Genomic DNA, 25,516 nt, shown 5'->3' on the forward strand with positions numbered 1-25,516 from the left:
TTTTATTTGTTTCTTTAAATTTTATTTTGACGTTATATGTATATTTTTTGGTGTGCTTTGAGAGGGGTGGCAAATGTTGTGACTATGCTATTTTCAGCTGTATGGGCTATTTTTTAAAAAGAAAACTGTCTTTCATCACTTGCAGTGTAAGCAAGTTTGCATTCATTGCACAAAATGTAAACAAACTAATTAATGAAATACATTTCAGTTTGGATTCAATGCCTGAAAAGCTATAGAAACATTAATTCTTTACACTTTTTAACAGCAGAAACCCAAAATTAACACTAAAAGACAACAAAAACACTCTGAAGTAATGACTAATCTAAAAAGAAAAATTTGGAAATTCAGGATCAGTGATTACTGTAAGGGAACTCTGTTATGTAAAAAATGTTAAATTATCTCAATAATAAAATTAATTTAATTCTTTAATCAAAGTATGATATAAATGTAATGCAATTTTTTTAAAAAAAGTGTTTGCATATTTAAAAAAAAATTGCTAAGTTTACCATGCTGAATTTTCTGAAAAATTGAAATTTTGTTCCTTCTTTCAAAAAAAAAAAAAAAAAAAAAAAGAGAGAGAGAGAGTCCAGTGGCATTCTTGAATGAAGTGACCATGAATTATTGAAATTCTCTTGTGTTTCAATTTTAGTTTCTGTTTTAATTTTTCAATCAATTAGAATGAAATTTATTTCCACTTTCATAACAAATAAAAAATAATGTTTATTTGTATATTTCTTTTAAGGATCTCCTTTGTGTGATTGCTCATGGAACAGCTAAAGCTCGTTGCCATGCTGTAGAACTTCTGTTTCAGTATCTTCCAACTTTAAACCCAGCTCTTTTGGACAGGAAAGGAATTGGTAATAAGCTTAATGGTGTGTTCTTTTGAATTTTGTATGCTCATGCTTTTTATGTCAAAAAAACTTTGACATACAATATCAGATGATGAAAATCCTGACAGAAAATTTACACTTTTGAAATGATGTGCAGAGGATATAATGAAAACATTCCCCATTTTGCTGTCAGTGCTAAATTCGCAGTACAGTAAGATATTATGAGCAAAATTTCAACAGAGAGTATTGTTTTTCATAATGACTTAATACCTTGTACTATTTGCAAATATAAAAATACCAGGAAAAAATAAATGAATATTCCAAAAATATTTTAAATGTGTTATGCTTATTTTATGCAAAACTTATACTCCTTGGGAAATATTGGATAAATACTGGAAATTTATTAAAAATTTTTTATATATAAAATTAATATTTAAAACATTGATTCTTAAGAATAATAGAAAATCTGGATTCATATTTTTACTGAAAATGTGTGTTTTAGCTGTCTTTAAATATAATTTAAGCCCTTTTTGTGACATTATTGTAAATGCACATTTTTGTTCAAATTTATAATTTATAATTCTGTTGGTCATTCAGTCAAATGCTAAGTATGCACATAAAAAATCATCTATAAATCGCCTCTATCATAAATTTCCTAATGCACTGATTGTAAGGATTATTCTTGAATTTTAGAAGGTAATCTGATATTTCAATTTCAGTCTACTTTCAGTAAAATTCTTTTAAAAAATGCCACCATTAATAGTTTTTAGGATATATCAAATCTAAAAACTGTAAAATAATGTTTATGTATATTTTACATTTGAGGAATTAGGTTATTAAATTTTCACTCGTGATTTGACGTTTAAAATGCAACAAACATTTTATGCTTAATTCTCTTTCTTCAGTGAAAGGGGACACTGTTTGATCCTTTTACTTTTTAATAATGACAGCGATAGTATGTAATTACAGTTGAAAAGAATCATTTCACTAAGTGGAATCAAATACATAAGGTGTAAAACAACCTTTCCTCTCAATGTGAGACCTTGCTTAATTTTCATGATTTTCACTGATTAAACTTAATTTATGATAGCATGTTCCATGGCAATTATTTCCTCTGAGTTTTTTGCCTTGTTAGCAGAACATAAAGTATATTCAAAATGAGGTAACAGAATGATATAATGAAAGTGGCCCTTGTGATAGAAAGAAAATTACATTAATTATACAAATACCGAAAATCCGCTGACCTGAAATCTGTATTGCCTTTCAAAATATAAACCTTCATTTTATAGGTTCCGGAAACCGGAACATTGAGTATGAAATATCGAAGAAAAAATACTTACCGAATAATGACGTCATAATTACCAAATAATAATGAGTCATAACGGAAATACCAAATTATTGACATCCTGATAAAAGTTTTTTCCCCCTTCACGTTGTTGTATTTTCTGAGCTTTGTTATTTCACGAGATTATTTAATGCTGTGTTTTTTTATCAGGTTATTTTGTGGATAAATTAAGAATATTTTAAATTTCAGCCCTTTTTAATACAATGATAGATAAGAAACCCACTCATGATTTAACTGCTTGCAACATTGAAAAATGTAAACACGTTGCACTGACAGTAATGCAAAAAGGGCAAATTCTGTAAAAGATGGAGGTAGTTTCCACTCCTTGGTTTACAGCAGAATTGTATGAAATTGGGACACAATTGTGTATGATATACGGAAAAATAAAGAAAAGCTTTTGAAACTTTACAGCAACAATGATTCTAACACCGAAATCTGAAACTGGGAAAAACCTAAAATCTTTGCCGGAAAAAATATAAAATCTTTGCATGAGGCGAAATCGGCAAACCTGAATGCTGTGTACATATAATACAATGAATAATGTAATCAATTTATATACTATGTAATAATAATTTAATGCATATAATAAATTATTGCAATAATGTGTATAATAATTTAATTAAATCTATCTAATACGCCTTATTTATTTTGCACTTTGAGTCTGAATATTATGATTTATCTTTCCTGTCCTGAAATCTGCAAAATCCTAAAATCCGCACAACCTCTGGTCCCAAGCTTTGCGGATTTCTGGACTTCTGCTGTAGTACAGTGAAAACAAAAATTCTAGGATCTGTTCTTGGCACAGACTATTTCTATGTAATTATTTATTTGAATGTGTGATAAATCCTGACCAAGAACAAATGACCAAAGTATTTCTTTTTGTGAACAATTACATGAAGAATATTAACAATAACAAAGCTTGTATAAAATAGCAGTCACTAATTAATTTATTACATTCTCCGCCATTAGGCACTAAGTGGAAGGGGAGGGATGCTCTGTGGAGCATATTTTAAGAAAACTGGCTCATATCCATATTACACATGGGGAAAATCATGAAAACACCTATGCAACCAGCTGTTCTCTAGAGCAGCTGTCATTACATTTCTAATATTTTAAGGCCTGTGGCTGTGCCATATCTTCAAAGCTTGCATTAAGCCATCTTTGAACAAGATAAATGCAGGACTACATATCGTCCATGCTGGCCTGATCTACCTTGATACAGAGAATGTTCAACTGTTACCCCGATCTGTATGTTCTCTAGATCTCATACCCCTTGAGAACATCCGGTCACAGGCTGCTGAGAGACTGGCATGCCATAACTCACCAGCCTGCCATAGAGTTGAAGCTACATGGAATAAAATACCCATATCTATTATCCAAGCTCATGTCAACTCGGTATCCATTCAGATTATAGCCATTGTTGCTGTCAAAAGTGCCAGCTTTGTGTACTGAATTCTACATGCTTTGTACCTTAGACTACCCACAAATTTGATCATGTCTTCTTGTTGTTATTTTGAATATGTACAATAAATAAGATTCTGCTGTTTGCTTTCCTTTAGAAACTTTAATGGCCAGCAGTATATATGTGAATCACGGAAAGTTGTTTCAGCAGAACTGCATAAAAATTCTTATTAAAACAATAACTTTCAAAATAATAGCTGGACAAGTTTTATACTAAATTACAAATAGCAGAGTAAATTTCAGAAATTTTTTTATCATAAATATGTCTTATGTATGCAAAAGTAATATTCAAATCTATTTATTCTTCCAAGAATTTTCATAATGCTAACATTGATTGCAGTTTCAGAAATCACCATTTAAAAAATTAAAACTTATGAAAACCTACACTTTAATGGTTCAAGAATGACTCGCTAGTTCCAATACCTACAGAGCATGGTCATGCATCAGTAGTTGATATTTGTGAGTTAATTAAAAATTTTATTAAATCAAAGGCCTAAGAGATTAGTTTTTAATAATTTTTATACTTAAGGTGCAATAATTTTTCTCTATGTAGAGACTGGGCATAACCATACATATATATCAGCGTTAATGTATAATTTTTATACAGTTCTTTATGATATTATTTTTTATAAATATCCACATAAATAGGTGTATGTTAATGTGTAAGTATGACTATATATATATGGAGAGAGAGAATGTAACTAGGACTATAAAATTTTCTGTATAATAAAGGAAAAGCAGGAAGATGAATAGTGTGCAATAAAAGTTGTAGTCTAAAATATAAAAATAATAGTTAGCAAGTGAGAGAGAAACATTGTTGCAAGTTACAAATCCTATGGGAAAACTCATTATTGTTGGATAAGAAATCAACATTAAAAAAGTTGAACAGAAGTGTGAATATAATAAATAAAAATTAAAAATATGAATTTCCGTGTCATCATATCACGAGGGCTATGCAAGGTAATTAATCAACCAAATTCCAGTCATATAACTGGACTGTACTGTAAACCACCATAAATAAATTTGGATTACTTAATAATAAAAAAGTAATATGATTTAAATAATAACTGTGTAATGTTCCATAAAGGTGCCAACAAATAGGAATCAGTCCAAAGAGGTCCATCAACAAATCAGTCCATCAACTAAAATCAAAATTGACTATCAAAGTGTAACAGTAATTGTGACAGGTGAGATGAATAAAGATTAAGTAACAAATTATTTATTATTAAAAATTTTAAAACAAATTAATTATGAGCACTGACATTTTCTTCATGTGTCGGCATCAGATATTCTGATCATGCTTTAAATTTTCTTCAGTAAAAAAGATTTTTGGCAATGGTTTTTCATGAAAATTAAATGATTCTCAATGTGTTACTGTAATATGCATGCATCATAACGGAGAAATATGCCTTTTTAAATTATGAATTATAAGTTGCACTGTGTGGGAAAAGATAAAAAAGTATATTTAATATTTTTTAATTATTATATTTTGAAAACAGATGAATTTATGTTACTATATCCCAAAATTGCTCGTATAAAAACAGTGACTAAAATCGCATTTAAGTAAATGATCAATTTTTGATTTAATTCTAGTTTTCTATAGATAATTAGTCTAACTGAAAACAAAGAAATGAGTGTTTTTATAGTGTGATTAATTGAAATGCTGCTGATGTTTCATGTCAGTCTCTAACAACAGTTTTTTTATAACTATTTTTTCCCAAAATTTCTATAATTGATATATTGCACTTTCTGTGCTCTATTGCATTTTAGTTGTTTAATACTGGACATGTAAAAAATTTTACAAATAACATTTTTTTATTTATGATGACTTTTGCATACTTTCGTTATTGTCTATTTGTTATGACAAATAAAATTTTTATCTTTATATAATTTTATTAGAAATTGCTTGAAATATATCTGTATATGTTTCTAAGAAAATGTTCAAAACTCTATTTTTATATGTTTCTTTTATCCAGTGATATTTATGTTTCATGTTTATGAGTAGACATTTTTAAACAGAATTAGAGCTTTGCTAAGCTGCATTTGAAAAAAATTTTATTTTTAGAGTTTTCATAGTGCATATAGAACTTGCTGTAATTCTTTTGTTATTGGGTTATATTGTCATCAGTTTGTATGCATACTGCTTGAAGACAAACTGATTAAAGTGCTTTGAATATAACACTTGATATTTATTAGTTATTTATTAGGGCTTTTATTTTTTATTTTTCGTCTGCAAAAACAATTTAATTACTTAAATTTGATTGATCTTAATTTTCTTTGCCTTTGCTGCATATTTGTCTCAAAACCCATTGCCAAGTGATTCATTTTTTGAGCAATTTATTGTTTGTTGGATTATTAGTCCAAACTTGAGTGAATATGAATTAGTTCAGTATAAGTTGTAGATTAATAATGAGGTGCATTTCTTTCAGATAAAATTCAAAATTATTTACTTTAATACTGGGAAGCAAATAAAAAATGAAAATTGTGGTCTGTTGAAATTCTGTCTTTTAATTACTGTTGCTATGTTGCTGAAATAAACATATAGGCTACACAATAGATTCAAAAACTATATAAAATTGTGTTAATCTTTAATTTATCATTATTTATATCATATACTTTAGAAAGATAAGCTGACTTACAGTACAGTAGTATATGCATTTTTGCAATTTCAGGAACAGCAATTCAGCTGCTTTTCTAGAAACAATAAATTTTTGGATTGATAAGAAATCTTATCCATATACAATTAAAATAACAAATGGTTAGAATGGAACATTTCATTTTTATTATTACATTTTGTTTAATTTTACTTCTCAGCTCTTAAAATTTGAAAATAACATTGAATATCAATGGAATAAATTAAAGTCTATGCTGATTGATCCTAAATGAAATACGTATGCAATCCAAAATCCAAAATCTGAATGTCCATTATCTAGAACTATATAAGATCCAAACCTCTTAATTACCAACAACTCTTTATTTTGTAATGCTTTATGTATGTGAATTTGATAATTTTTCATAATTAAGCATGAGGAAATTCCCAATTCTTTCTTTAACTTTGGCACTAAATAAAATACATCTATAATGAAGAAACAGCCATTTATTAGCATAAATCTGTATGATCAATAATTTGGCTCTGTAGCCACCTTCTTGCTTGGTATGCATCTGTAAAGAAAGGGTAAATGTTAGCTTTAAATAGTATGTTTTTAGCCCATAGACAGCAACATATATATTTTTATAACTATCTGTACATGTATGCAGGGCTGGATTTGTGTTTATTTAGATATAAACTACACAAGCTATATCTTGGGGCTCCCATTATCTTGTGGGTCTCCCAAAAAATTAAAATATAGTATAAATGGTATTAAAATATATTATAACAGACTTATAAAGGACTCCATATCTCAAATAGCTTAGGGCCTTATCAAGTCTAAATCTGGCTTTGCATGTATGCCACAAAGTATAAAGAAGGAGGTGAAACTGCATAGTGGAAAAATGGTTTCAAAATATGTCACAATCACTAGTTGGCACTGTGATTGTCTTTTGGCCATCCCAAATGTAAACATTATATGCCTTACCAGGAAACTAAGCTTTGTAACAGAAGATGCAATGTTTATGTTTTTATGGAATGGATTATGTTTATAATTTTATATGCAAATTTTTAAGTTTGTGGGATAATATTTTATTAACTACACTTTGGATTCTGCTTACTAATGGTTATATTTTATTCTTCAAATTATAAAATATAATTTGCAGCTGTCATGGTTAAAGAAAGGATTGTACTTGTAGTACTTTTTATGAATGATTAATGTGAAGATCTTTTTCAGTCCCCACATAGAAAAATAATCATATTACTATTAATAATACTTAATGTATATGTGTTAAATTTAATTAGGTTCTTCCCTTCTCTCATTTTGTAAAATGCTTTTGGATATAAACTGTGGTGAAATTTTAGTGAACATTATAGAATTTTGTGCTTCAGTCAGTAAATTTTCTTTTGTATCATAATGAGTTATTCTTATTTATGGATCAAATGTCAATTTTGATTTTAATATTATTATCATTTTTGTTAAAAATTTTCATATCTTTGTTATTTTAGAAGGACTGAATAATGCTTCAAATTGGTATGACAAGATTCTTAAAATTTAAATTAAGTATTTTGCATACTTGGTTACTCTGATCTATCTTTATATTGTTCATGATTAAATATTAAAAACAGAGGCGGTAAAAAAATGAATTCAAACTAACTCAATGTATCTTTAAATATTGTCCTGCTTGTATTTTGTAGTAGCTTCTTATGAATAAATGCAACATTTTAGCTAAAAAATTACTGTAGATCTTCTGTGCTTTAAAACTACATGTGGTATTTTTTCCCAATAGATATGCATGTACATGTTGAATTATTTACTACAGTTAAATTATATATTACTCTCATTACGTACAACAATTCCTTCCCCCCCAAAAAAATTACTGTAATTGATAAGTTTTCGAAGTAAATCATTCTGTTCCATTCAATAGCCTAAAGGATGTATTTTTTATGTTTACAAAATTTTACCACAGTTATAATGAGCTGATATTTTGTGTCTGCTAAGTTTCAAACTGGTACATGTAATCTTTTCAAAAAATTGTTTTGCATGTGTTATTTTTTGCTGGAAAAAATTTCCTATTTTTATTTTCATATATTAAACTGATTATTTACTAATAAGAGTCTAATTACATTTGTTGGAAAGCTGCCAGACCTAATGTATACTCGCTGCTATATTTAAAAATAGCATTAGCTATGTAAAACAAAGTCCATTTTCTCTTGCAGTAACTGTTAACATTTTTATTCTCATTTAATATCTCTTTTCAACCATTTAAGACTTGCAATGAAATAAACAAGTTCAATTAAATAACAAAAATTTAATTCAAAAATATAACAGTAATTGCATAAATAATCCTGAAATAATCTTAACAGTTGTTTTGTACTGTTACACACAGTGGCTACATGACTCCTCTTTGTTAAATTTATGTTCGGTTTGCAAGCTCTGTGCTTTTTGTCCCATTGTGGCCAAGTCGTCAAAGTCGCTGTACACTGGTAGTTCAACCAGAGGGTTCGAATCCCGGTAAACAGGCTATCAGCATTAGCGTTTTTGTGATTTTTCCCGTGTGTAACATGTATACAAGCCAGTTTCCCTTAGGAAGTCCTCTATGAAGGTATCCCTCCACTTAGGCAGATAGCCCTCGAGTGCTTTGCTGTGTTTAAATAAACCAAACCCTTTATTCTTTTTGTTTGTAGCTAGAAAGTGCTGTTGCTGAATGTATATATGTCTGTACAATTAATAATTCGAACTCACGTGGATCTTTTGAAAACTGTTTAAAAAATCATTTAATTGTAGTTTGTTCTGAAGGGTAATGTTGGAATAAAAATCGGAAGTTGCAATCAAACTTTCAAACTTCTGTTTTTTTTTTTTTTCATTTGATTTGGCACACATTGTTTTTAATCAGCATTACAATTAGGAAATTCAGTAGGAAATATTAATGAAATAAATCATTTTGAGTCATTCGTTATTCCCCAAGTCAGCAAGAATTAAATTACATCAGTAAAGTTATAGGGTAAGTAAGGTAAAGGATTAAAGGTAAGCTTTCAATTCAAGCTGAAATTAAGATTAAACAATGCAAGAAATAATACTTTATATTAAGTATTTTAATTTCAATTGGTATTTAAAATTAAAATGTAGTAAACATTTTCTCAATGGGGGGGGGTTACATCATTAACACATTGCATGTATAGTAAAATTAGGATTTTCAGACTTAACTTCCTATGGAAAAAAAAAACTGATTAAGTATGATTCTATACAAACCTAAATATTACTGTAATTAAAAGGGAAAAATGAAACAAATGTTAATTGATAGGAGGATTTCTGATGCTGCATATATTACTCTCATTACGTACAACATTATATATTACTCTCATTATGTACAACAATTACTTCCCCCCCCCAAAAAAATTTAGTGTAATTGATAAGTTTTCAAGGTAAATTATTCTGTTTCATTCAATAGCCTAAAAGATGTATTTCTTATGTTTACAAAATTTTACCACAGTTATAATAAGCTGATATTTTGTCTCTGCTAAGTTTCAAACTGGTACATGTACTCTTTTCAAAAAATTGTTTTTCATGTCTTATTTTTTGCTGGAAAAAATTTCCTATTTTTATTTTCATATGCATTTTTTTATCCCACTTCTGACACCAATTGTTGTTGTGTTTTTCTTTTCTGACACCAGTTGTTAAGGGGTTTGTAGATTTGGAGTGAATAATGACGACACTTGATGAAGTATCGAAACACACTTTATTTACCAGTATTGTCAGGACAGCTCCAAAACACGTTTTGCAGTCGTCGATGAACTACCGTAAAGATGCTGACACGATCAGCGACACAGCCTTCAGGTTATCAGGCTATCATGGTGGAGACAGCTTCACGGCAAAGCACTAGAGTACAGCTCTCGACTCTGCTTGGTCGTTTTCGGAACTCCACGTACTCTCTGGACTCTCCACCCTACAACTCGCGACGCAGTCGATGACACGCAAGCACAGCTCCCAACTCTTTGGTTCAATCGTTCCCTGAGCTCAACATGCTCTCTCGACGATGCACTAACTGCGATACACTAACAAACTCCTTTGGTGCACTCGACGACCCACTTGGCACTCGCTGCCCGGCTGTCAACATGATCGACTCGCTAGACGAGACACCAACTCAATACTGACTAACTCGCACTCTAGATAAGGCACACACACACCAGCAGGGTTTATATAGTTTTCAGCTTGTGTTCGAGAACATTCTGTGCTAAACCGGTAAGAATTCGTTCCAGAAGGTTCTCCATCCATCCATGGCATATTGCCAATTTTGTTGCCAAATGTGGCAAAATGGGCGATTTCTTGCCAGATATGGCAACTCTGCCTTCCCTTGCAATTTTATGGCAACGCTAAAACTGCTATGCGGGGAAGCCATTCCACCGTGCCTGTACATTTCGTAACAATATATTGAACTGGTACAATTTATTTGGTAAGTAGTACAATTTGTTTTTTTAATAGCTGGAAATTTTTCCTTGGGATATGTCTGACACAACTCATTTATTGTCTCATGATAAGGAGTACAAAGTTTTCCAATACTTATCATAAAGTGTTCCCCCTACCCTTGATTTGGATCGGTCCCCATTACAAAACCAGACTGTTATGGTACCTTTCCTTTTTTAACAATTCACTTAACTTTGTGTATGTTACTATCTTTTTCAGTATCACAGCTTTCACCATCAGTTGGTGTTATAAAATCATCTAATTCGTCATTTGTCATTTCACTATCATCATTCTGGACTAATTCCTTAATTTCTCCTTCTTTCATACATGAAAACTCTTCACACCCTATTGCTTTTGAAATCTGTACAATTTCCTAGGCTTCATTTTCAGCCAATGTGAATCCTTTAAAATTGTTGACAACTTCAACTTCTGGCTAGCACTGATGAAAGCAGGCATTCATTGTTGATAAATTTATTTGTTTCCTTGCAAGTTTAATAATTTCTATGCGAAGTCTTATGTTGAATTGCTTCCCAAATGCGATTAATGTGCCATGCTTTCTTTCGTCTAGTGCTTTATTTACAGAGGTGTTATTGGGGCATTAGGTATTTTTCAAAGCATGAAACTGAATAAACGACCAATGCCCTCGCTGGGACTCAAACCTCTCGAACACGCACATAATTTTTCTATATGAGACAACTGAAGAAATAAATCAGCAATGCCCTCACCGGGACTCGAACCACGTGCCTCTCGAATATGTACCGAGTGCACTGGCCATTACAGGAAATGTTAGGAAGGCATGCTAAGAAGGCTAGAGAAATACCTTATAATGTAAACATGCCTGATTAAATAGATTTTTGTTTTTTATGATTCTTTAATTCATTGGCTGGATTAGGGAAGTAGTGTTTGGTACAAGGAATGAAATCTCTACATATATATGGGATTTTGTGAGGACTTCATTTCCATGTCTTGGAACATTATTGATAATTAGGAGAACTTTAAAGCTCAGATTTGCGGTTCAGAGTAATGTCTGACTTCTTTAATGAATGAATTTTCAAACTAGACATTGAAGAAGACTATAACAAAGCAGCCAGTGCTCTGCAGTGAATCTCATATAACTGAAAGTCTCACGTCAGTCAAATTAAATGGAAACATCTAAGGGAATGCGTGTATGCAAAATCGAGTTTCACAAGTCCACATTCAGCACATTCCATTAAAAGAGAAAAGTTTTCTTTGGCTGAGGAAATTAATATTTGAGAAATTACATGTATCTAAATGTGTATTAGATAATGTTGTTAGATCTAAATTTGGTTAGATTTTCTGTTAGTAAAGTATATTATTGGTACCAAATTTAAGAGCAAAAATTTAAATTACAGCTTTTGGGGGCAATATTAATTATTAAATATTCTAAAATATAATATGTATTTTGTTATGAATCATTTAATATATCAGGAGCCTGTTTTCAGAGTTCCTTAAAATGTCCATTATGGTTTTAAAAGATTATAACTGAAAATAATATTAAAGTAATATGTATTTAAATTTGTTTATTTAAGCAAAAGGACATATTTCATAATGTGAACCTGTCTAGAATATTAAAGAACAAAAGTGTAAAAAAAGAACTTTAGTTGTCAATATGTGAATAGAAAAAAATTTACTGATTTATGTGTAGCAAAATTTTTTAAGTTCTTTTGAACTGTTTAATGATTCATAAATCACTTTTATATTTTCTTATGATTTTCTTAAGTAAGTGGCCAGTGAGGCTGATCAATGATTACAATCAACCTTGTCATTCATTTTATGACTAGTATGTGAAAAAGAAATAATTTTAATTGAAAAATTCTTAATATCTTTTATTGACCAATGCAGTGAAGATCTAAGCAGACAATTTTGAATGATTTATTCTGTGCTCATTTTAGAGAAAATGACTGTCAGTGAGGGCAGTTACCGATTTGCTTAATCAAGATCATTATAATCAGTTTAAAAAAGTACAGAAGTAGAAATGTGGTATATTGATAAAATTATGAATTAATACCACTACATCAATAAAACCACAAATTAATAATATTGTTATATGAATAAGATTACAAATAATTTAAAAAGATAAGTTGTGAACATTGAAGCAAAAGCACAGAACTTGGAGAAAAAGTTTATCTTAATTTTATGAACAGCATTTTAAAATACAGAAAACAGATTTTAAGTATAAAACAAAAGAGGAAGTAATCTTTAATTATAAATTTTGTCTAGTTATTTAAAAAAATACTTACATCTCATTAAAATATTCATCTAATGAAGTATGCTTTGTTTTCTCTTCTGATTAATTATCTTATTTTTTAAACATGTTGAACTTGATAAAATAAATCAATTGTATCTCATACATTTTTACCAATTTCCTTTGTGAACAGAGCACCATCAGCATTTTCAGTATCTCTTAGACTGTAATGCCTTTGGTTTTATAGGCATTTTACATTAGATTTAACCACTTCTGATTCATAAAATCAATATGTATATATATCAGAAACATCAAAAACAGAAGTGTTAGTCCTACTAGAATAATGATTTATTTTCTAGTTTCTGCCATGTGGATAGGAAATGCAAAAGCTGATAGGAACAATTTAGGGATGGGATAAATCACTTAAACGGTGCTGTATAAATACTGTCAATGTGATAAATTATACCAAGTTGTAAAAGGGTAAAATTAATGATTTAGATTTTAATTAATATTTTCTATTAATTTTACTATTACAGTAAGAATAGGAAATGTAATTTTAATTTTTTTAGCATATGAGATATTTTAATTTGAAGCAAATTTAAAGAAACTGATGTTAATGCATAGTTGATTGTCATGATCAAACTTCAAAGTAATCATCAAAGGCAATGGAAATATAAATGTTAATTCCGTTGTTTGTGTGTGTTGTCAGAAATACTGTTCACTTGAAAGATGATTGTCTTAGGAAATTTTTACTGTGGGTAACTGTTTTTAGAGTTCTCCAAAAATAAAATTTGAAAGTCTTTGATGAATTCAAGATTTAAAAATGATTAGCACTACACCTAAATTACATTTTAATTCAATTAAAAGTTAGCAAAGATATTAACATGTAGAACAATCTAATGATGTAAAAAAGGCATATTAGTTAGAGTTCAGTGTGATGTTCTAGTGCCTAAAAATATAAAGCTATGAAAGTAATAAATATAGTAGAAATGTAACATAATAGAAATAGTACATAAATAGTAAATGTTAGGGCTATTGCTGTGCTGAATTTTCAATGTATTCCAAGTTTAACTTTCTAGAAAATTAATTCTAAAGATGGGTTGAAAGTTAATATTTTTTATTATGGATGACATATATTTTAACAATTGCAGGTTTAACTGCTAGTTTGTTTTGACAATAAAAATATTTTGTTAATAATTAAGCTTTAACTGAACCCATGAATTATTAAATGTTATGGACCCATGAATTATTAAATGTTTTTAGATTATTTCAGCTTTATAACAATAGTGAAATTATTCTTTCCTTCTGTTTAAATTATAGTCATTTAAAAACTTTTGAAAATTCACTGCAGAGTAGTTGTAATGTACACTTACATAATGTTAAAATATTTGCAGATTCTTGAATTTTGAATTAAAAAATTTCATATCAGAATCATTTGCAGTGAAATCTGAAAAGTTGTGTAAAAATCAAAATGTTAAATCAATGCAAATATTTTGCATATATAAGAAAAAATAAAACAGAGTTGAGAAAACATGTAAAAAAAACTAGCATTTCATTTTGATTGTTTTCTTTGATATGCATTTAGCGAATGAAGTGAAAATTATTTGGTCATAATTGTAATAATAGCTAAACTGAAAACTTTTCTTTTGTAAGAGTTTTTTTAATTACAATTGTAAATAATGAGAGACAATTTATAAATATTAAGTAGAGTAATTTCTTTATAACTAGAAAGTAAAATTTTTATGTACAATTTATGTACAATTTTTTCAAAATATGATTTTCTCTTTTACCATTCTCTCTTCTCTGTAATTTAGAGAATTCTTTTTTGTTAGTAACCAATTTTATTCTCTTTTGTGCAAATTTTTGCTTAATTTTATATTTTCAAATAGTATATAAGTGTATATTTGAAATACACAAATAAGTTAGGGATTATTCCCTGTAAATTCCTTTTAAGTTTTTTACAAGTACTTCAAATCTGTTTTGGAATATTTCAATCACCACCCTTATCATAAAAATTTTAAAATAGAATATATACATATATATAGTAATCATATAATTTGAATAACTTTTTTTTATTAATTTGAAGTGAGATTGTAACTAAAGTTTTTTTTTTTTTTTTTTTTTTTTAAGTTCTCTCATCTCAGACTATAAAAATACTGTTTATGTATTGAAAATTTTGTTTATAAGACCTACATATTTTAATGTTTTATTTGATTACCTGAAATGAATAGCACATTTTGTTTAAAATTTTTTAGAAAATATTTTTAATCATATATCATATTTTGTGATTATTATGGTATATTTGATGGTAAATGATATAACGTTTTTTGAAAATTGAAAAAAAAAAAAATATGCTATATTATTTTTACAATTTTATTTTGTGACATAAAATGAAATTTTTTATTGACCTTTTTTGTAGCCTCAGTACAGTTTTTTGTTTTGATTTTTTAAAAGTAGCATTATGTTTTGATTTTTAGTCTTTTGTGATCTGCTAGATTATGTTTTCTATTGGTAAATATTCAGACATGTATAGTGTGATATAGAGACCCATAAAGCATCAAATGCATATTCAGTGCTTATGTATTTGCTAGATTAATACAAAAGCATTCATGCTCCTAATATGAATGGTGCTGAATTATTTTCGCTATTGTCTTGCATTTCCCTCATTGCAGTTTGTAGAGTTATAGTGTGAAGTGTTTCGTGTTTTTTTGCATCATATGTGACGTGGTCGTGTATTATGCACTGTTTTTTATTTTTTGTGGCCTCTTTCAATAATCAGAAAATAATATTATTCACATACAGATATAAAGGTTCAGCAAACTTCAGTTTTACCCCTTCATCCATTAGCTGTCATTCAGTTTGTTGCTATAATGTTTCATACATCATTTTTTGCTGCTAGGTTGATTTATGATTGTTCTTTCATCATCATTTTTTTGTTTTCTATTTTCATATATACTTATCAGCTGAGGTCCTATGTTGTTACTGGCAGAAATTAACTTTCCTGAGGTACACTTTTATGATGAAATTGGATCTGAAATATTTTGTAGTAGTATATAAAAAATGTTTAATGAATAATTTTAGTAACTTAAAATTCTAGTGTTTTAACAGTATATTCTTAAAAATGCTGCTCAGGTTTTTTGACTGAAATAGTTTTCTATCATATAATCAATTCAGATTTTTTACTAATTCTACATATCCATATAATGTTGTTCAGGAAGAAGGAAGAGAAGTACATTCTGAGTGTATGAAATTACTGCTACAATTATTTTCATATTATTTGAAGGTAATCATATAACATTTCCAAGCTTTTATTTTACTTTATCCAAAAAGTTTTAATTTCACTGTGCTTCAAGTAAATATTAAACTTCTACAGTTTAATTTTAAATTAATGAAGAAGAAAATATAGCACACATAGTACATGTTGTTCCCAAATCTGAGTACAGTTTAACTTGACCATAACATGAAAATATTTGTTTATCATTGTGGATATATGTATATTAATTTTGAGAACTAAGTAAGGCTGCTTAGGAACATTTCTTTCTTACTAGTTACTCGTTCCTTTTTCTTGATGATTTTTTAGTAAATGCATATCACCAGTGGTGTGCATTCAAAATTGTATTTTTTGTTTTATTCACTGATGAATAATGAAAATTTCATCCAATTTTTTTTTGCAGTTATGTTTTTTTTTTTATTTATTAATGGTGATTGTTTTCTCCAGTTTCCTAAGATATAAAGGTTCTGCATTTTAATTTCTTTTTCTCACTGACTCAGTATTGTTTCTTCAATGATTCTTTTTGATCATTCATTACAGTTTTCTAATTCATTAGTCCTTGTCATTTTGTACACTTACAAACTTTTCATTTTTTGACTCTTCTGCAAAACAAATCATAAAAATTGACAGTAAATGCATGTTTTACGTGCAATAATACTACAGATTTCTTTTGAACTATTTTATTAAACTTATTTATTAATTAATGTTATATGTTTATCTACTAAATGTAAATTATATAAATGTAAGTGACAAAGGAGCTGAAGCTTGTTGAATCTGTACATAATTACTTGAGGCAATATCTCTGAAGTGTATTTGTCTCCTTACATGCATTCGCTGTTGTCCCTGGTAGGGTGGCTTCTAGACTCTCTGTGCACCCTCACCTGTCTTGTTCTCTTTCCTACTTTCTCTCCATCTTCTGTATCACCTTCCCTTATGCCTCAAGGATCAGGCCATACTGGTAAGGACTCTTCACTCTCTCCACTCTCTCTTTTCTATCTTTCTTTCTGGCTTTCTGTTTTCATTGCCTGCCTGCTTGCACTTCATATTTTATTCACCAACACAAACATTTATATTTAATAGCAAGGAATATTTTCTGTTCTTTACCATCATTCATCTGGCTTTTAAAAAATAATTTTGGAAAAAAAAAGGAATTTCTATTAAAAAAGATCAGATTTTAACAATTGATGTTACATTGTTGCACACTTATATTTTTAAAACCATTTTTGTGCATTTTCATAAATGACAGTGCTTAAAATAGTGTAGTATTTTCCAACAAATTAAATATTGATATTGTTTTATTCAAACTTTTAATATTTTAAAATATATTTATAGTCTATAAAGTACTAAGGTAATTATAAAAATTAATTTTTAATATATCCATACACTCATTGCCCATAAAATACTAAGTTAATTATTAAAATTATTTTTTTTTAATTAAATCTTTGCTCATGACCATTTCTAATTTATACATCTGATTGAAAATTGGTGGCATAATTTTTCATACTAAATTAATTTATTACCTCTTTACTCACTTTAAAATTTATCCCATGTCTTACTCACTTCATTTTAGAATTTTAAGTTATGGAAAGAAATTTAATATTGACTAATATTTTCTGTGTATTTGCAATAAGTTTGGACTGGAAGTTTAAAAGTCAGAAAGGGATTGAATGATTCATGTAAGACATTTTTTCATGTAAAACGTGATAGCAAATTAGCGGTTGCATTGTGTTAATCAGTTATAACATTTTTAATTAATACTATTAATTTAAATATTATAACTACACATTACTCTTTTTCTGTATTATTTATTACTTAACTATCCAATTAAAATTTTTTTGAACACGCAGAACATTTCATCTATTTTCTATATACTACTTGGTAATTTTTTTAAAAATTTCTCTGCAATAAGTAAATTAATCATTTAGTCAGTGCTTAATGTAATTTTCTTTTGTCTCATATCTGTATCTTCAATGCTAAATGGGTAAAGAGAGCATGCATGAAGTTAGGTGAAAGTTTCTACTTTATCTTAAGAACATAATGTAATAAATTTTAGAATTTCAATAGAGAGTATTTCTTTTGACAGAAATCTGTGTAATGTAATTTAATGATCAATAAAAATTTTTGTTTTTTTTCACCTGTTAATATTTTGCCACCAATTTTTATAAGAAATTTGTTTTAATATAATTCACCACACTTTTCATCGATGAAAAGAAAACATATTCATTAAGCAACCTATTTTTTGTCCTCCTCGTTTTATGTTTGCTAAAAGGTTTTATGCGCTGTCTGTATGCTTATTTTATACTGTATTGCACTGAAGAATGTGCTAGCTTAGCTTTTCCACTTGTTTAAGGACTGATGCATGCTAGTTATAAAAATGTAACTGTAGCTTATAAGTTTTATAACTGCTCGTATGGTACAAAAACTTCTTTTTTTGTTTGTTTACACATCTTTCCTTTCTTTTATTTTTACATCATGCAATTGAAAAGTGCCAAAAGATTAGAAATTCATTGCAACACCAGATGTTTAGATTCCTGTTCTTCTTATCTTTTTTTCTATATGTTTTTCATGAAAATGAATATAAATTATAAATAAAGTCTTTTTCAATGTTAAAATCTGTCCAACTTAATTCAAAATAATAAGAGTAAAATTAAATACTTTAAGAATGATGAATAAAGTGCAAAACAGTTATGCTAATTATAAACTATAATCCGAGCAAAAATCTTTTAAAAAACTGAAATATTAATGTTTCTTATTTTTCTTTCTTAAGACATTAAAAAAAAAGTTTGACATTTTACTATACTAATAAATTAAGGAACTCTTTACATTTATATTAAAAAACACCTTTTATAATTTAAAATTTGTTTCATGGTTTTAGTTTTCTTAATAAGTACTTTCTCAATAAGTTATCTTCTAAATCTATTCTTAATTGGAAGGATGAATACATATAACTGATTTGCAATTTAATCAAAAAAGTATTTCAGTAAATAGTGTAGTTTTTCTGCCTTCCACATTTTTTATGTGTAAATAGGCAAAAGCTTTTGTTTCTGATTTCAAATCCTGATTGAAAAAAAATTTCTTGTTGCATTGAACTTTGGTCTTTTGCACTTCATAGATATTAGTTTCCTTTTTTTTTTAACACTTTCTGTATTTTATTTGTTATATATTGTTTATTGGAGAATATTATGCATTTCTCATATGACTTCATTATTAAATGCAATATTATTATTATTGATATTATATATTATAATGTATATTATTGTAGGCAATATATATGTTTTATATAAGTCTTTTTAAAACTGTGCAAAATATATTATTTTACTACTGTTGCTATATTTCATGAAGTTGTATTTCTATGTACGTTTAATATCTTAATATTCGTCCTTATTTTGCAAGGGTGGAAACCCCAGTCTTGCCAAAGGGAAAACTGTTCCAGTACGTCTGGAAATGAGGCAGTGAAGGTACTTTTATTTATGTAATTTTACAACAGGTACTTTTCACTTTAATGGGGTATATGTCTTATTGCATATCTTGTTCCAGATGTGCTTTGAACATTCTGTAGCAATAACTTCTGGTGAACATCCACCACCTCTTTATATGTGTGAAGCATGTGCTGAAGAAGTTGAACAAGTGCATGGTTCAGAAAATTTAATTGATGTTTTGTTACCAATGGATAAAGTTTCAGTAACATGTGAAGATCCGGTAATTTAGCATCATTTCTATGTATGTCTGTATAGAATGTTACTGTTGCAGATTGAATTTTTGCATGTTAAAACTTGTTAAAATTGATTAATGTTATTATCTTGAAAATTATTTTACATTATTCTTTTTTTTTTAATATTTAATTGTAACTGAAACTGATTTTCTTCAGGATTGTAAAGCTACTGACAAATCAGCAGTTGCAACTTGCTTTTCAATAGAGTGTGCGAAACGTAATGGCCATCGTCCAATTAGGTACTGTGCCCAGTGTGTTGTGACATACCATAATGAAGAACAAGGAGTTAATCATATGATACATACAACTATACCTTCACCTTGGAGTATGGATTTAGAAACTCAGTCTTATATGGTTGAAGCTGTTATAAGGTATTCATGTTTTATTTCTTAAAATATCAGAGTTTTTTCCCTATTGAATTTTTAGATTAACATGGGTTTCAATACCAGTCTTTATTTGTTTTTACTGCTGTGTATAGCAATTTACTTCATGGTTCTCATGTGCAGTAATATTTATTATAATGACAGGATTCTTATTCTTTATTCAAATTATGGCATTCTATTATTATCTTCCTAATAACATATTTGAAAAGTTAAGAAATCATCATTATTAAAATTATCAAGAAAGTATGTAAACTTCTCATTTATTTTATTGATAATTATATTATATTTCCCTTTGTGAAAACAGCAGATGTTACTTAAAGCTTGAAATTAAATTAATTTAAAATTAACCTGCGAGTGCGCACTGGGTCCAAAAGACGCAGTTCTTGTTTTTTGAAGAAAATGTTGTGAATATTCAGAAACAATGTGACATTTATGTCAATAATAAATTTTATGATAAAATTTTAAAAAATATGCAAGTTAAAATTTTTAATAAAAATTTCATAAAAGCATTCTCCAAATGCTTTTATGAAACAAAATTTCTTAAAGGAATAGAAAATCTAATTATTTATTAGCACAGGAAAAAAAATAGTGCTGTATCAATACTCTTTGTCAATTCTTATTTTCTTTATTAGCACTATAGACACAGATGAAAATGCAACAACAAATGTGAGCAGCATATTAAAGAAAGTGTTTTTGTGTATTCCAAATACAAATATTTTTCACATTCAGCAAAACGCGTTTTCGTTTTTTTGTACTTTTTTGCTGGACAAACAATGCATTTTTTTTCCCTTCCTGTTCTATACAAAATCCATAAAGTTCTATACAAAATCAAGCATCAACAGAAGCCATTTGGGAATGCAGTCTCTGCATATTGATTCTTAAACTGAAGTTTGTGAACCTAGTCAATTAATAGATAATAATAACCAATGATTTGAGTAATTGTATACTTAAATTTTTTATTCATGATCAGATGAAAAAAAAAATTGAACTGTGTTTGTTTATAATGATAAAACTCCTTATCATATGTGAAAGTAAATTTGATATGAACATCATTTATACAAAAAAAAAAAAAAAAAAAAAAAAAAATTGCATTCTAAAGATTCTATAACGTGAAAAAAATTTTGAAATGATAATCAGAATCTGAAAAACAAGATACTGAATTAATGATAAGTACCATATATTCCGATGTAAAACATGCACTTGTATTTTCAAATTACATATTTTAATTTTTAAGTATAATCTCATATAATGTGCACCCTTTAATTTAAGAAGAAACCTTAAATGTACACTGCTCAAAAAAAAAAGGGGGGACAGTGCTATATCTCCTGTTCTACTGGGCTGATTGACAAAATTCGAACTGTGTTTTTCATGCCTCGAAAGCGCGACTTAGGATATTATATTAGATTTATATATAGCACTATTCTAACATAGGTATTTTGACACAAAATCGGACTTTTTCTGAAATAACATACCAATTTTTTCCATATTTCAGTTTTACGACTCAAATTATGCCAGAATGCCAAGTTTTGTAAAGATCATACAAGTAGTTTTTAAAATATCAGCTCTCAAAATTTTAGCTCCTCAATGTTAATTAAATTTGGCAAATATTTATTAATATCTCTTTTTATTATTAATTTTTTTTATTTATCCTTTCACATTTCAAAATTTAGGTTCATTCCAAATAAAATTTACCCAATTTTTGTGTTTTATTTTTCAAATTTCTATTTTTAAATAATTTTTATAATTTTTTTGTAAAAAATTTTGAATTATAACCTATAAAATTTTTACTGCCATCTTAAAGTAGGTGTATTTCTAAGCATACATGCAAAAAATTAGACTTTTTTATTCAAAATTTCTAAGATATACACGAATTTACATATTTTCGTGTTTTGAAATTTGGCATCTTTTTTTCAGCGATAATAACGCCAAATGTGGTTTATGGATTTTTGTTACAGTAAACCACCACAGCTATTTTTAACCTTAAATTTCAAATAAAATTTTATGGAAAATTAATTATATGAAATTTTTTCCCTCAATGATACGTAATAAATATTTATTAATACTATATGAAAAGCTATTTTTTTTAAAATTATAGATGATATTATTCAAATTTTTAACTATTTTTTTAAATTTCTCTCTTTCTTTTTTTTTAAAAAAAATATTTGTAAGAGTAAATTTTTATCTTCGGCGTTTTATCTGCTACTTTAACTTCGTTTAAATCAAATTGTCTAAAACTGAGAACTTTTGTTTGATGTTTATTAGAATTTTATGAAAATATTTGATGACATTAACTGCATAATTTATTTCTAAACAAACTGTTGCTTATGAAGTGGCTGAAAGAGTGGCTGATACTATCATCCGTATTTTTAAAGCACAGTATATTTTTATAGAAACATAAGATTGAGAATAAAAATTTTTATAAAAGTCAAATTATGATATAAACAATTAATGGAAGTTCTAGAGATCGAATTAATGGAAGTTCAATGGTTATGTAGAAATGATCTGCAACTACCTAATGGCTGGATAAGTCAGCAGGTTTTGTGGACAAGTAAGAATAATTATATAAACGACACCCAGCATTCTGGATTCAATTAACAACGAGGGTACGATGTTTACTAAATGAATTTAAGAAATTTTTAAACATAAAAAAATCAACTCATTTTTTATCCTAAAATGTATTTTTATGCATAACGTATTTTCATTGTATCCTTAAAATTCTAATTTAGAATTTAATTGTCAAGAACTGAATTCTAATCATCAGTAATATAATAAGTCATTATTACGGTTATTACTAAATCCTTCTTATAAGGTAATTGCAAATATTTCAAAAAACTTTCTGTCTGAATGCAAATATTTCTAATTTTATATTAATCAAGACTGCACACGATATCATTTATTTGCCCTTCAATTCTTACCGTCAGCGCTAGTAGAAGTTACAAATTAATTATATTTAATTAAGGAATGACCATCTAAGTTTAGAAACAGCGTACCGTAATAGCAATTCAATTATTGGTGCCGTACCTTTCATGTTACTCCCGATTGGCGAGCTACATGATTTTTAATGAGTATTCAGATTTTGCTAGCAATTTCACTTGGAAATCGCGCTTAAACTAGGTTAGTTGGTTATTTGAACATAGAAAGAACATGGGAGCTATTTGGTTAAGATGCTTTCATAGAGAACCTTTGTAAAAAGAACCTAGAAAACTACGAAAACCAACCATGCAGCCTGGGTTAGACTTTGCAACAAAGAATTAGTATTTAACAATCTTCAAATGCTAGGCAACTAGTGAGGCTCCAATTTAATATTTCATTTGTAAATATTTAAAATATTGTTGTATTCTTAGACACAAAAAGTGGAATTTAAGCTTTGTTAACTCGTTAGTAAACTACCAAGCCGTAGTGCAAATAAATATTCAATTTGTTTTGAAATAATTGTATTCACTTAATATTCTTGGAATAGGAGCTAAAGAAGGATTCTCGGAAGATTAAAGACGTGTTTAAATCCAGTGATATTAGATTTGTCTTACAAGCTCAGGATCAAAACGATTCTGCAATTGCCCGAGTTGTTGACTTGTAAATGGCTGTGAATTAAGCAGATGACTTTTAATCATACGTTATTCAGTTAGAAAATGTATTCCAAATGTTTTGTATTGCATGACAGTGCATCTTTTCATTATTCAATAACCAATCGTAGAACCGCTTATGTTCCGAAAATAAGTATGTGTACTCAATTGTCCTGCATGTTCTTCAAATTTGTCTTGTGTTTTTTTTTTTTTTTTCTTTCCCAAAACTAAAGTTGCCTCTCAAAGGAAAGTTTTTTGACATTGAAGAGACAAAAAGAGTATGACATCTACTTTTAAAGGTATGTCAAAAACATATCTCTACAGGCCTTTTCTTCCATTACATGTTGTGCATTTAGACACAAAGTTGCATCAGCGTAAATTCAATAATCTGTTTTATTACACTCTGATTACTTTGTTAACATACAGTGAATATATACTAAACCTCTTACTTCAGCTTCAGTAATTCGGAATTTTTGACGAAATTGTTGTCGAAACTAGGACTTAGAAGATAAGTCAAATTGAATATTTCGATAACCCAATAAATTCAAGGTTAGAAGATAAGTCAAATTGAATATTTCGATAACCCAATAAATTCAAGATCGAAGATTCAATATTTTATTTTTGGAGGGAGGGGAAATTTTTTCAGTTTTGGTTCATTATCCTATGTTTATTTGCTTCGATTCTTTATTTTTTCCATAAAAGCGAAAATCTTACGCATGGTATATAAGTAACGCATAGCTTCAAATTAAAATTTAATAATATACAGGGTGGTTATAAATAAAGTTCCACTTTGAAATGGTCATAAAAGGAAAACTACTGGATCAAATGTTATCAAACTTGCTAACCGTGTAAAGGAGGTCATGGGAATTTATTTTCCGCGAAAAAAAGAAAGTTAGAAACCTCACCACCGGAGTGGGGAGAAATGGAGCTGTATGCAGTATTATTAAACGAAGTATGGTTCGGAATCTAACTTAACCTTTTGTTACACGGGTTTAATATGTTGTATATCCTTAAGAAACTTTGAAGTAAGCAAATTACCATTTAAAGGCGTTAAATTCGATAAAAGTCGAGTGCGCCATCTATGTAAGGGAGAAATTCATCCGTGAAAACCATGAATTAGTGATTAGAAAATGTGAGATCGCAAATCACTCGCACAAGTGCGTATAATCTGGAAATTGTTTTCTTAACAGATTGCTAATTTGTAATTTTTGAAGCTTGAATTCGGCCCTAAAACTTGAAGATACTGATTCAAAACGCTTTTAATCGATTTGGGCCAAAGAAATCCCTCATGTTATCTACCTAGTTTGTATTGCATTTTCCTACTGCATTCGATTGCATAGCAGCGGTGTGGAATGACAGCTAGTTTCATAACTGAACCATTTTTCTCTGAAGAGCAGTTGACAGCTGGACCACTGTGATTACAGCTCGCTTAGTGTCAGTGTTAAAATATTACGTGATACATGAACTGCAGTAACGTGGCATTTTAGATACTACTATTTTTATGCAGGACTGGGCTCCACCTCACATGTGCCCCACAGTTACTTTGGCAACATTTTACGAATGAACATCTTATAAGCCGACACTTCCCCTCTTCCCACCAGACACCTCAACCTCTGTGACTTTTGGCTATAGGGTTATCTTAAAAGCACTGTTTATGGTTATAATCTAAACAATTTGTATTGCATACAGCACC

At 28.5% G+C, this 25,516-nt stretch overlaps 1 protein-coding gene across 5 annotated transcripts in view; it reads left to right on the forward strand.

Annotated features, from left to right (window-relative positions):
* Positions 1–25,516, forward strand: part of unc79 (UNC-79 domain-containing protein) — a 167,990-nt gene that overhangs the window by 18,382 nt on the left and 124,092 nt on the right. For 2 of the 5 annotated variants that reach the window (XM_085812910.1, XM_085812911.1), the window contains exons 8-12: positions 743–872; positions 17,016–17,123; positions 19,559–19,623; positions 19,703–19,864; positions 20,034–20,248. In XM_085812910.1, coding sequence (XP_085669036.1) covers positions 743–872; positions 17,016–17,123; positions 19,559–19,623; positions 19,703–19,864; positions 20,034–20,248 — 680 coding nt within the window. The remainder of the gene's footprint in view (positions 1–742; positions 873–17,015; positions 17,124–19,558; positions 19,624–19,702; positions 19,865–20,033; positions 20,249–25,516) is intronic. The other 3 variants (XM_085812912.1, XM_085812913.1, XM_085812914.1) reach the window with 3 other exon arrangements.

Source organism: Stegodyphus dumicola, chromosome 3 (assembly GCF_044657685.1).
Source record: "Stegodyphus dumicola isolate Sdum_Otavi_A_Nest chromosome 3, ASM4465768v1".
NCBI classification, from domain to species: domain Eukaryota; kingdom Metazoa; phylum Arthropoda; class Arachnida; order Araneae; family Eresidae; genus Stegodyphus; species Stegodyphus dumicola.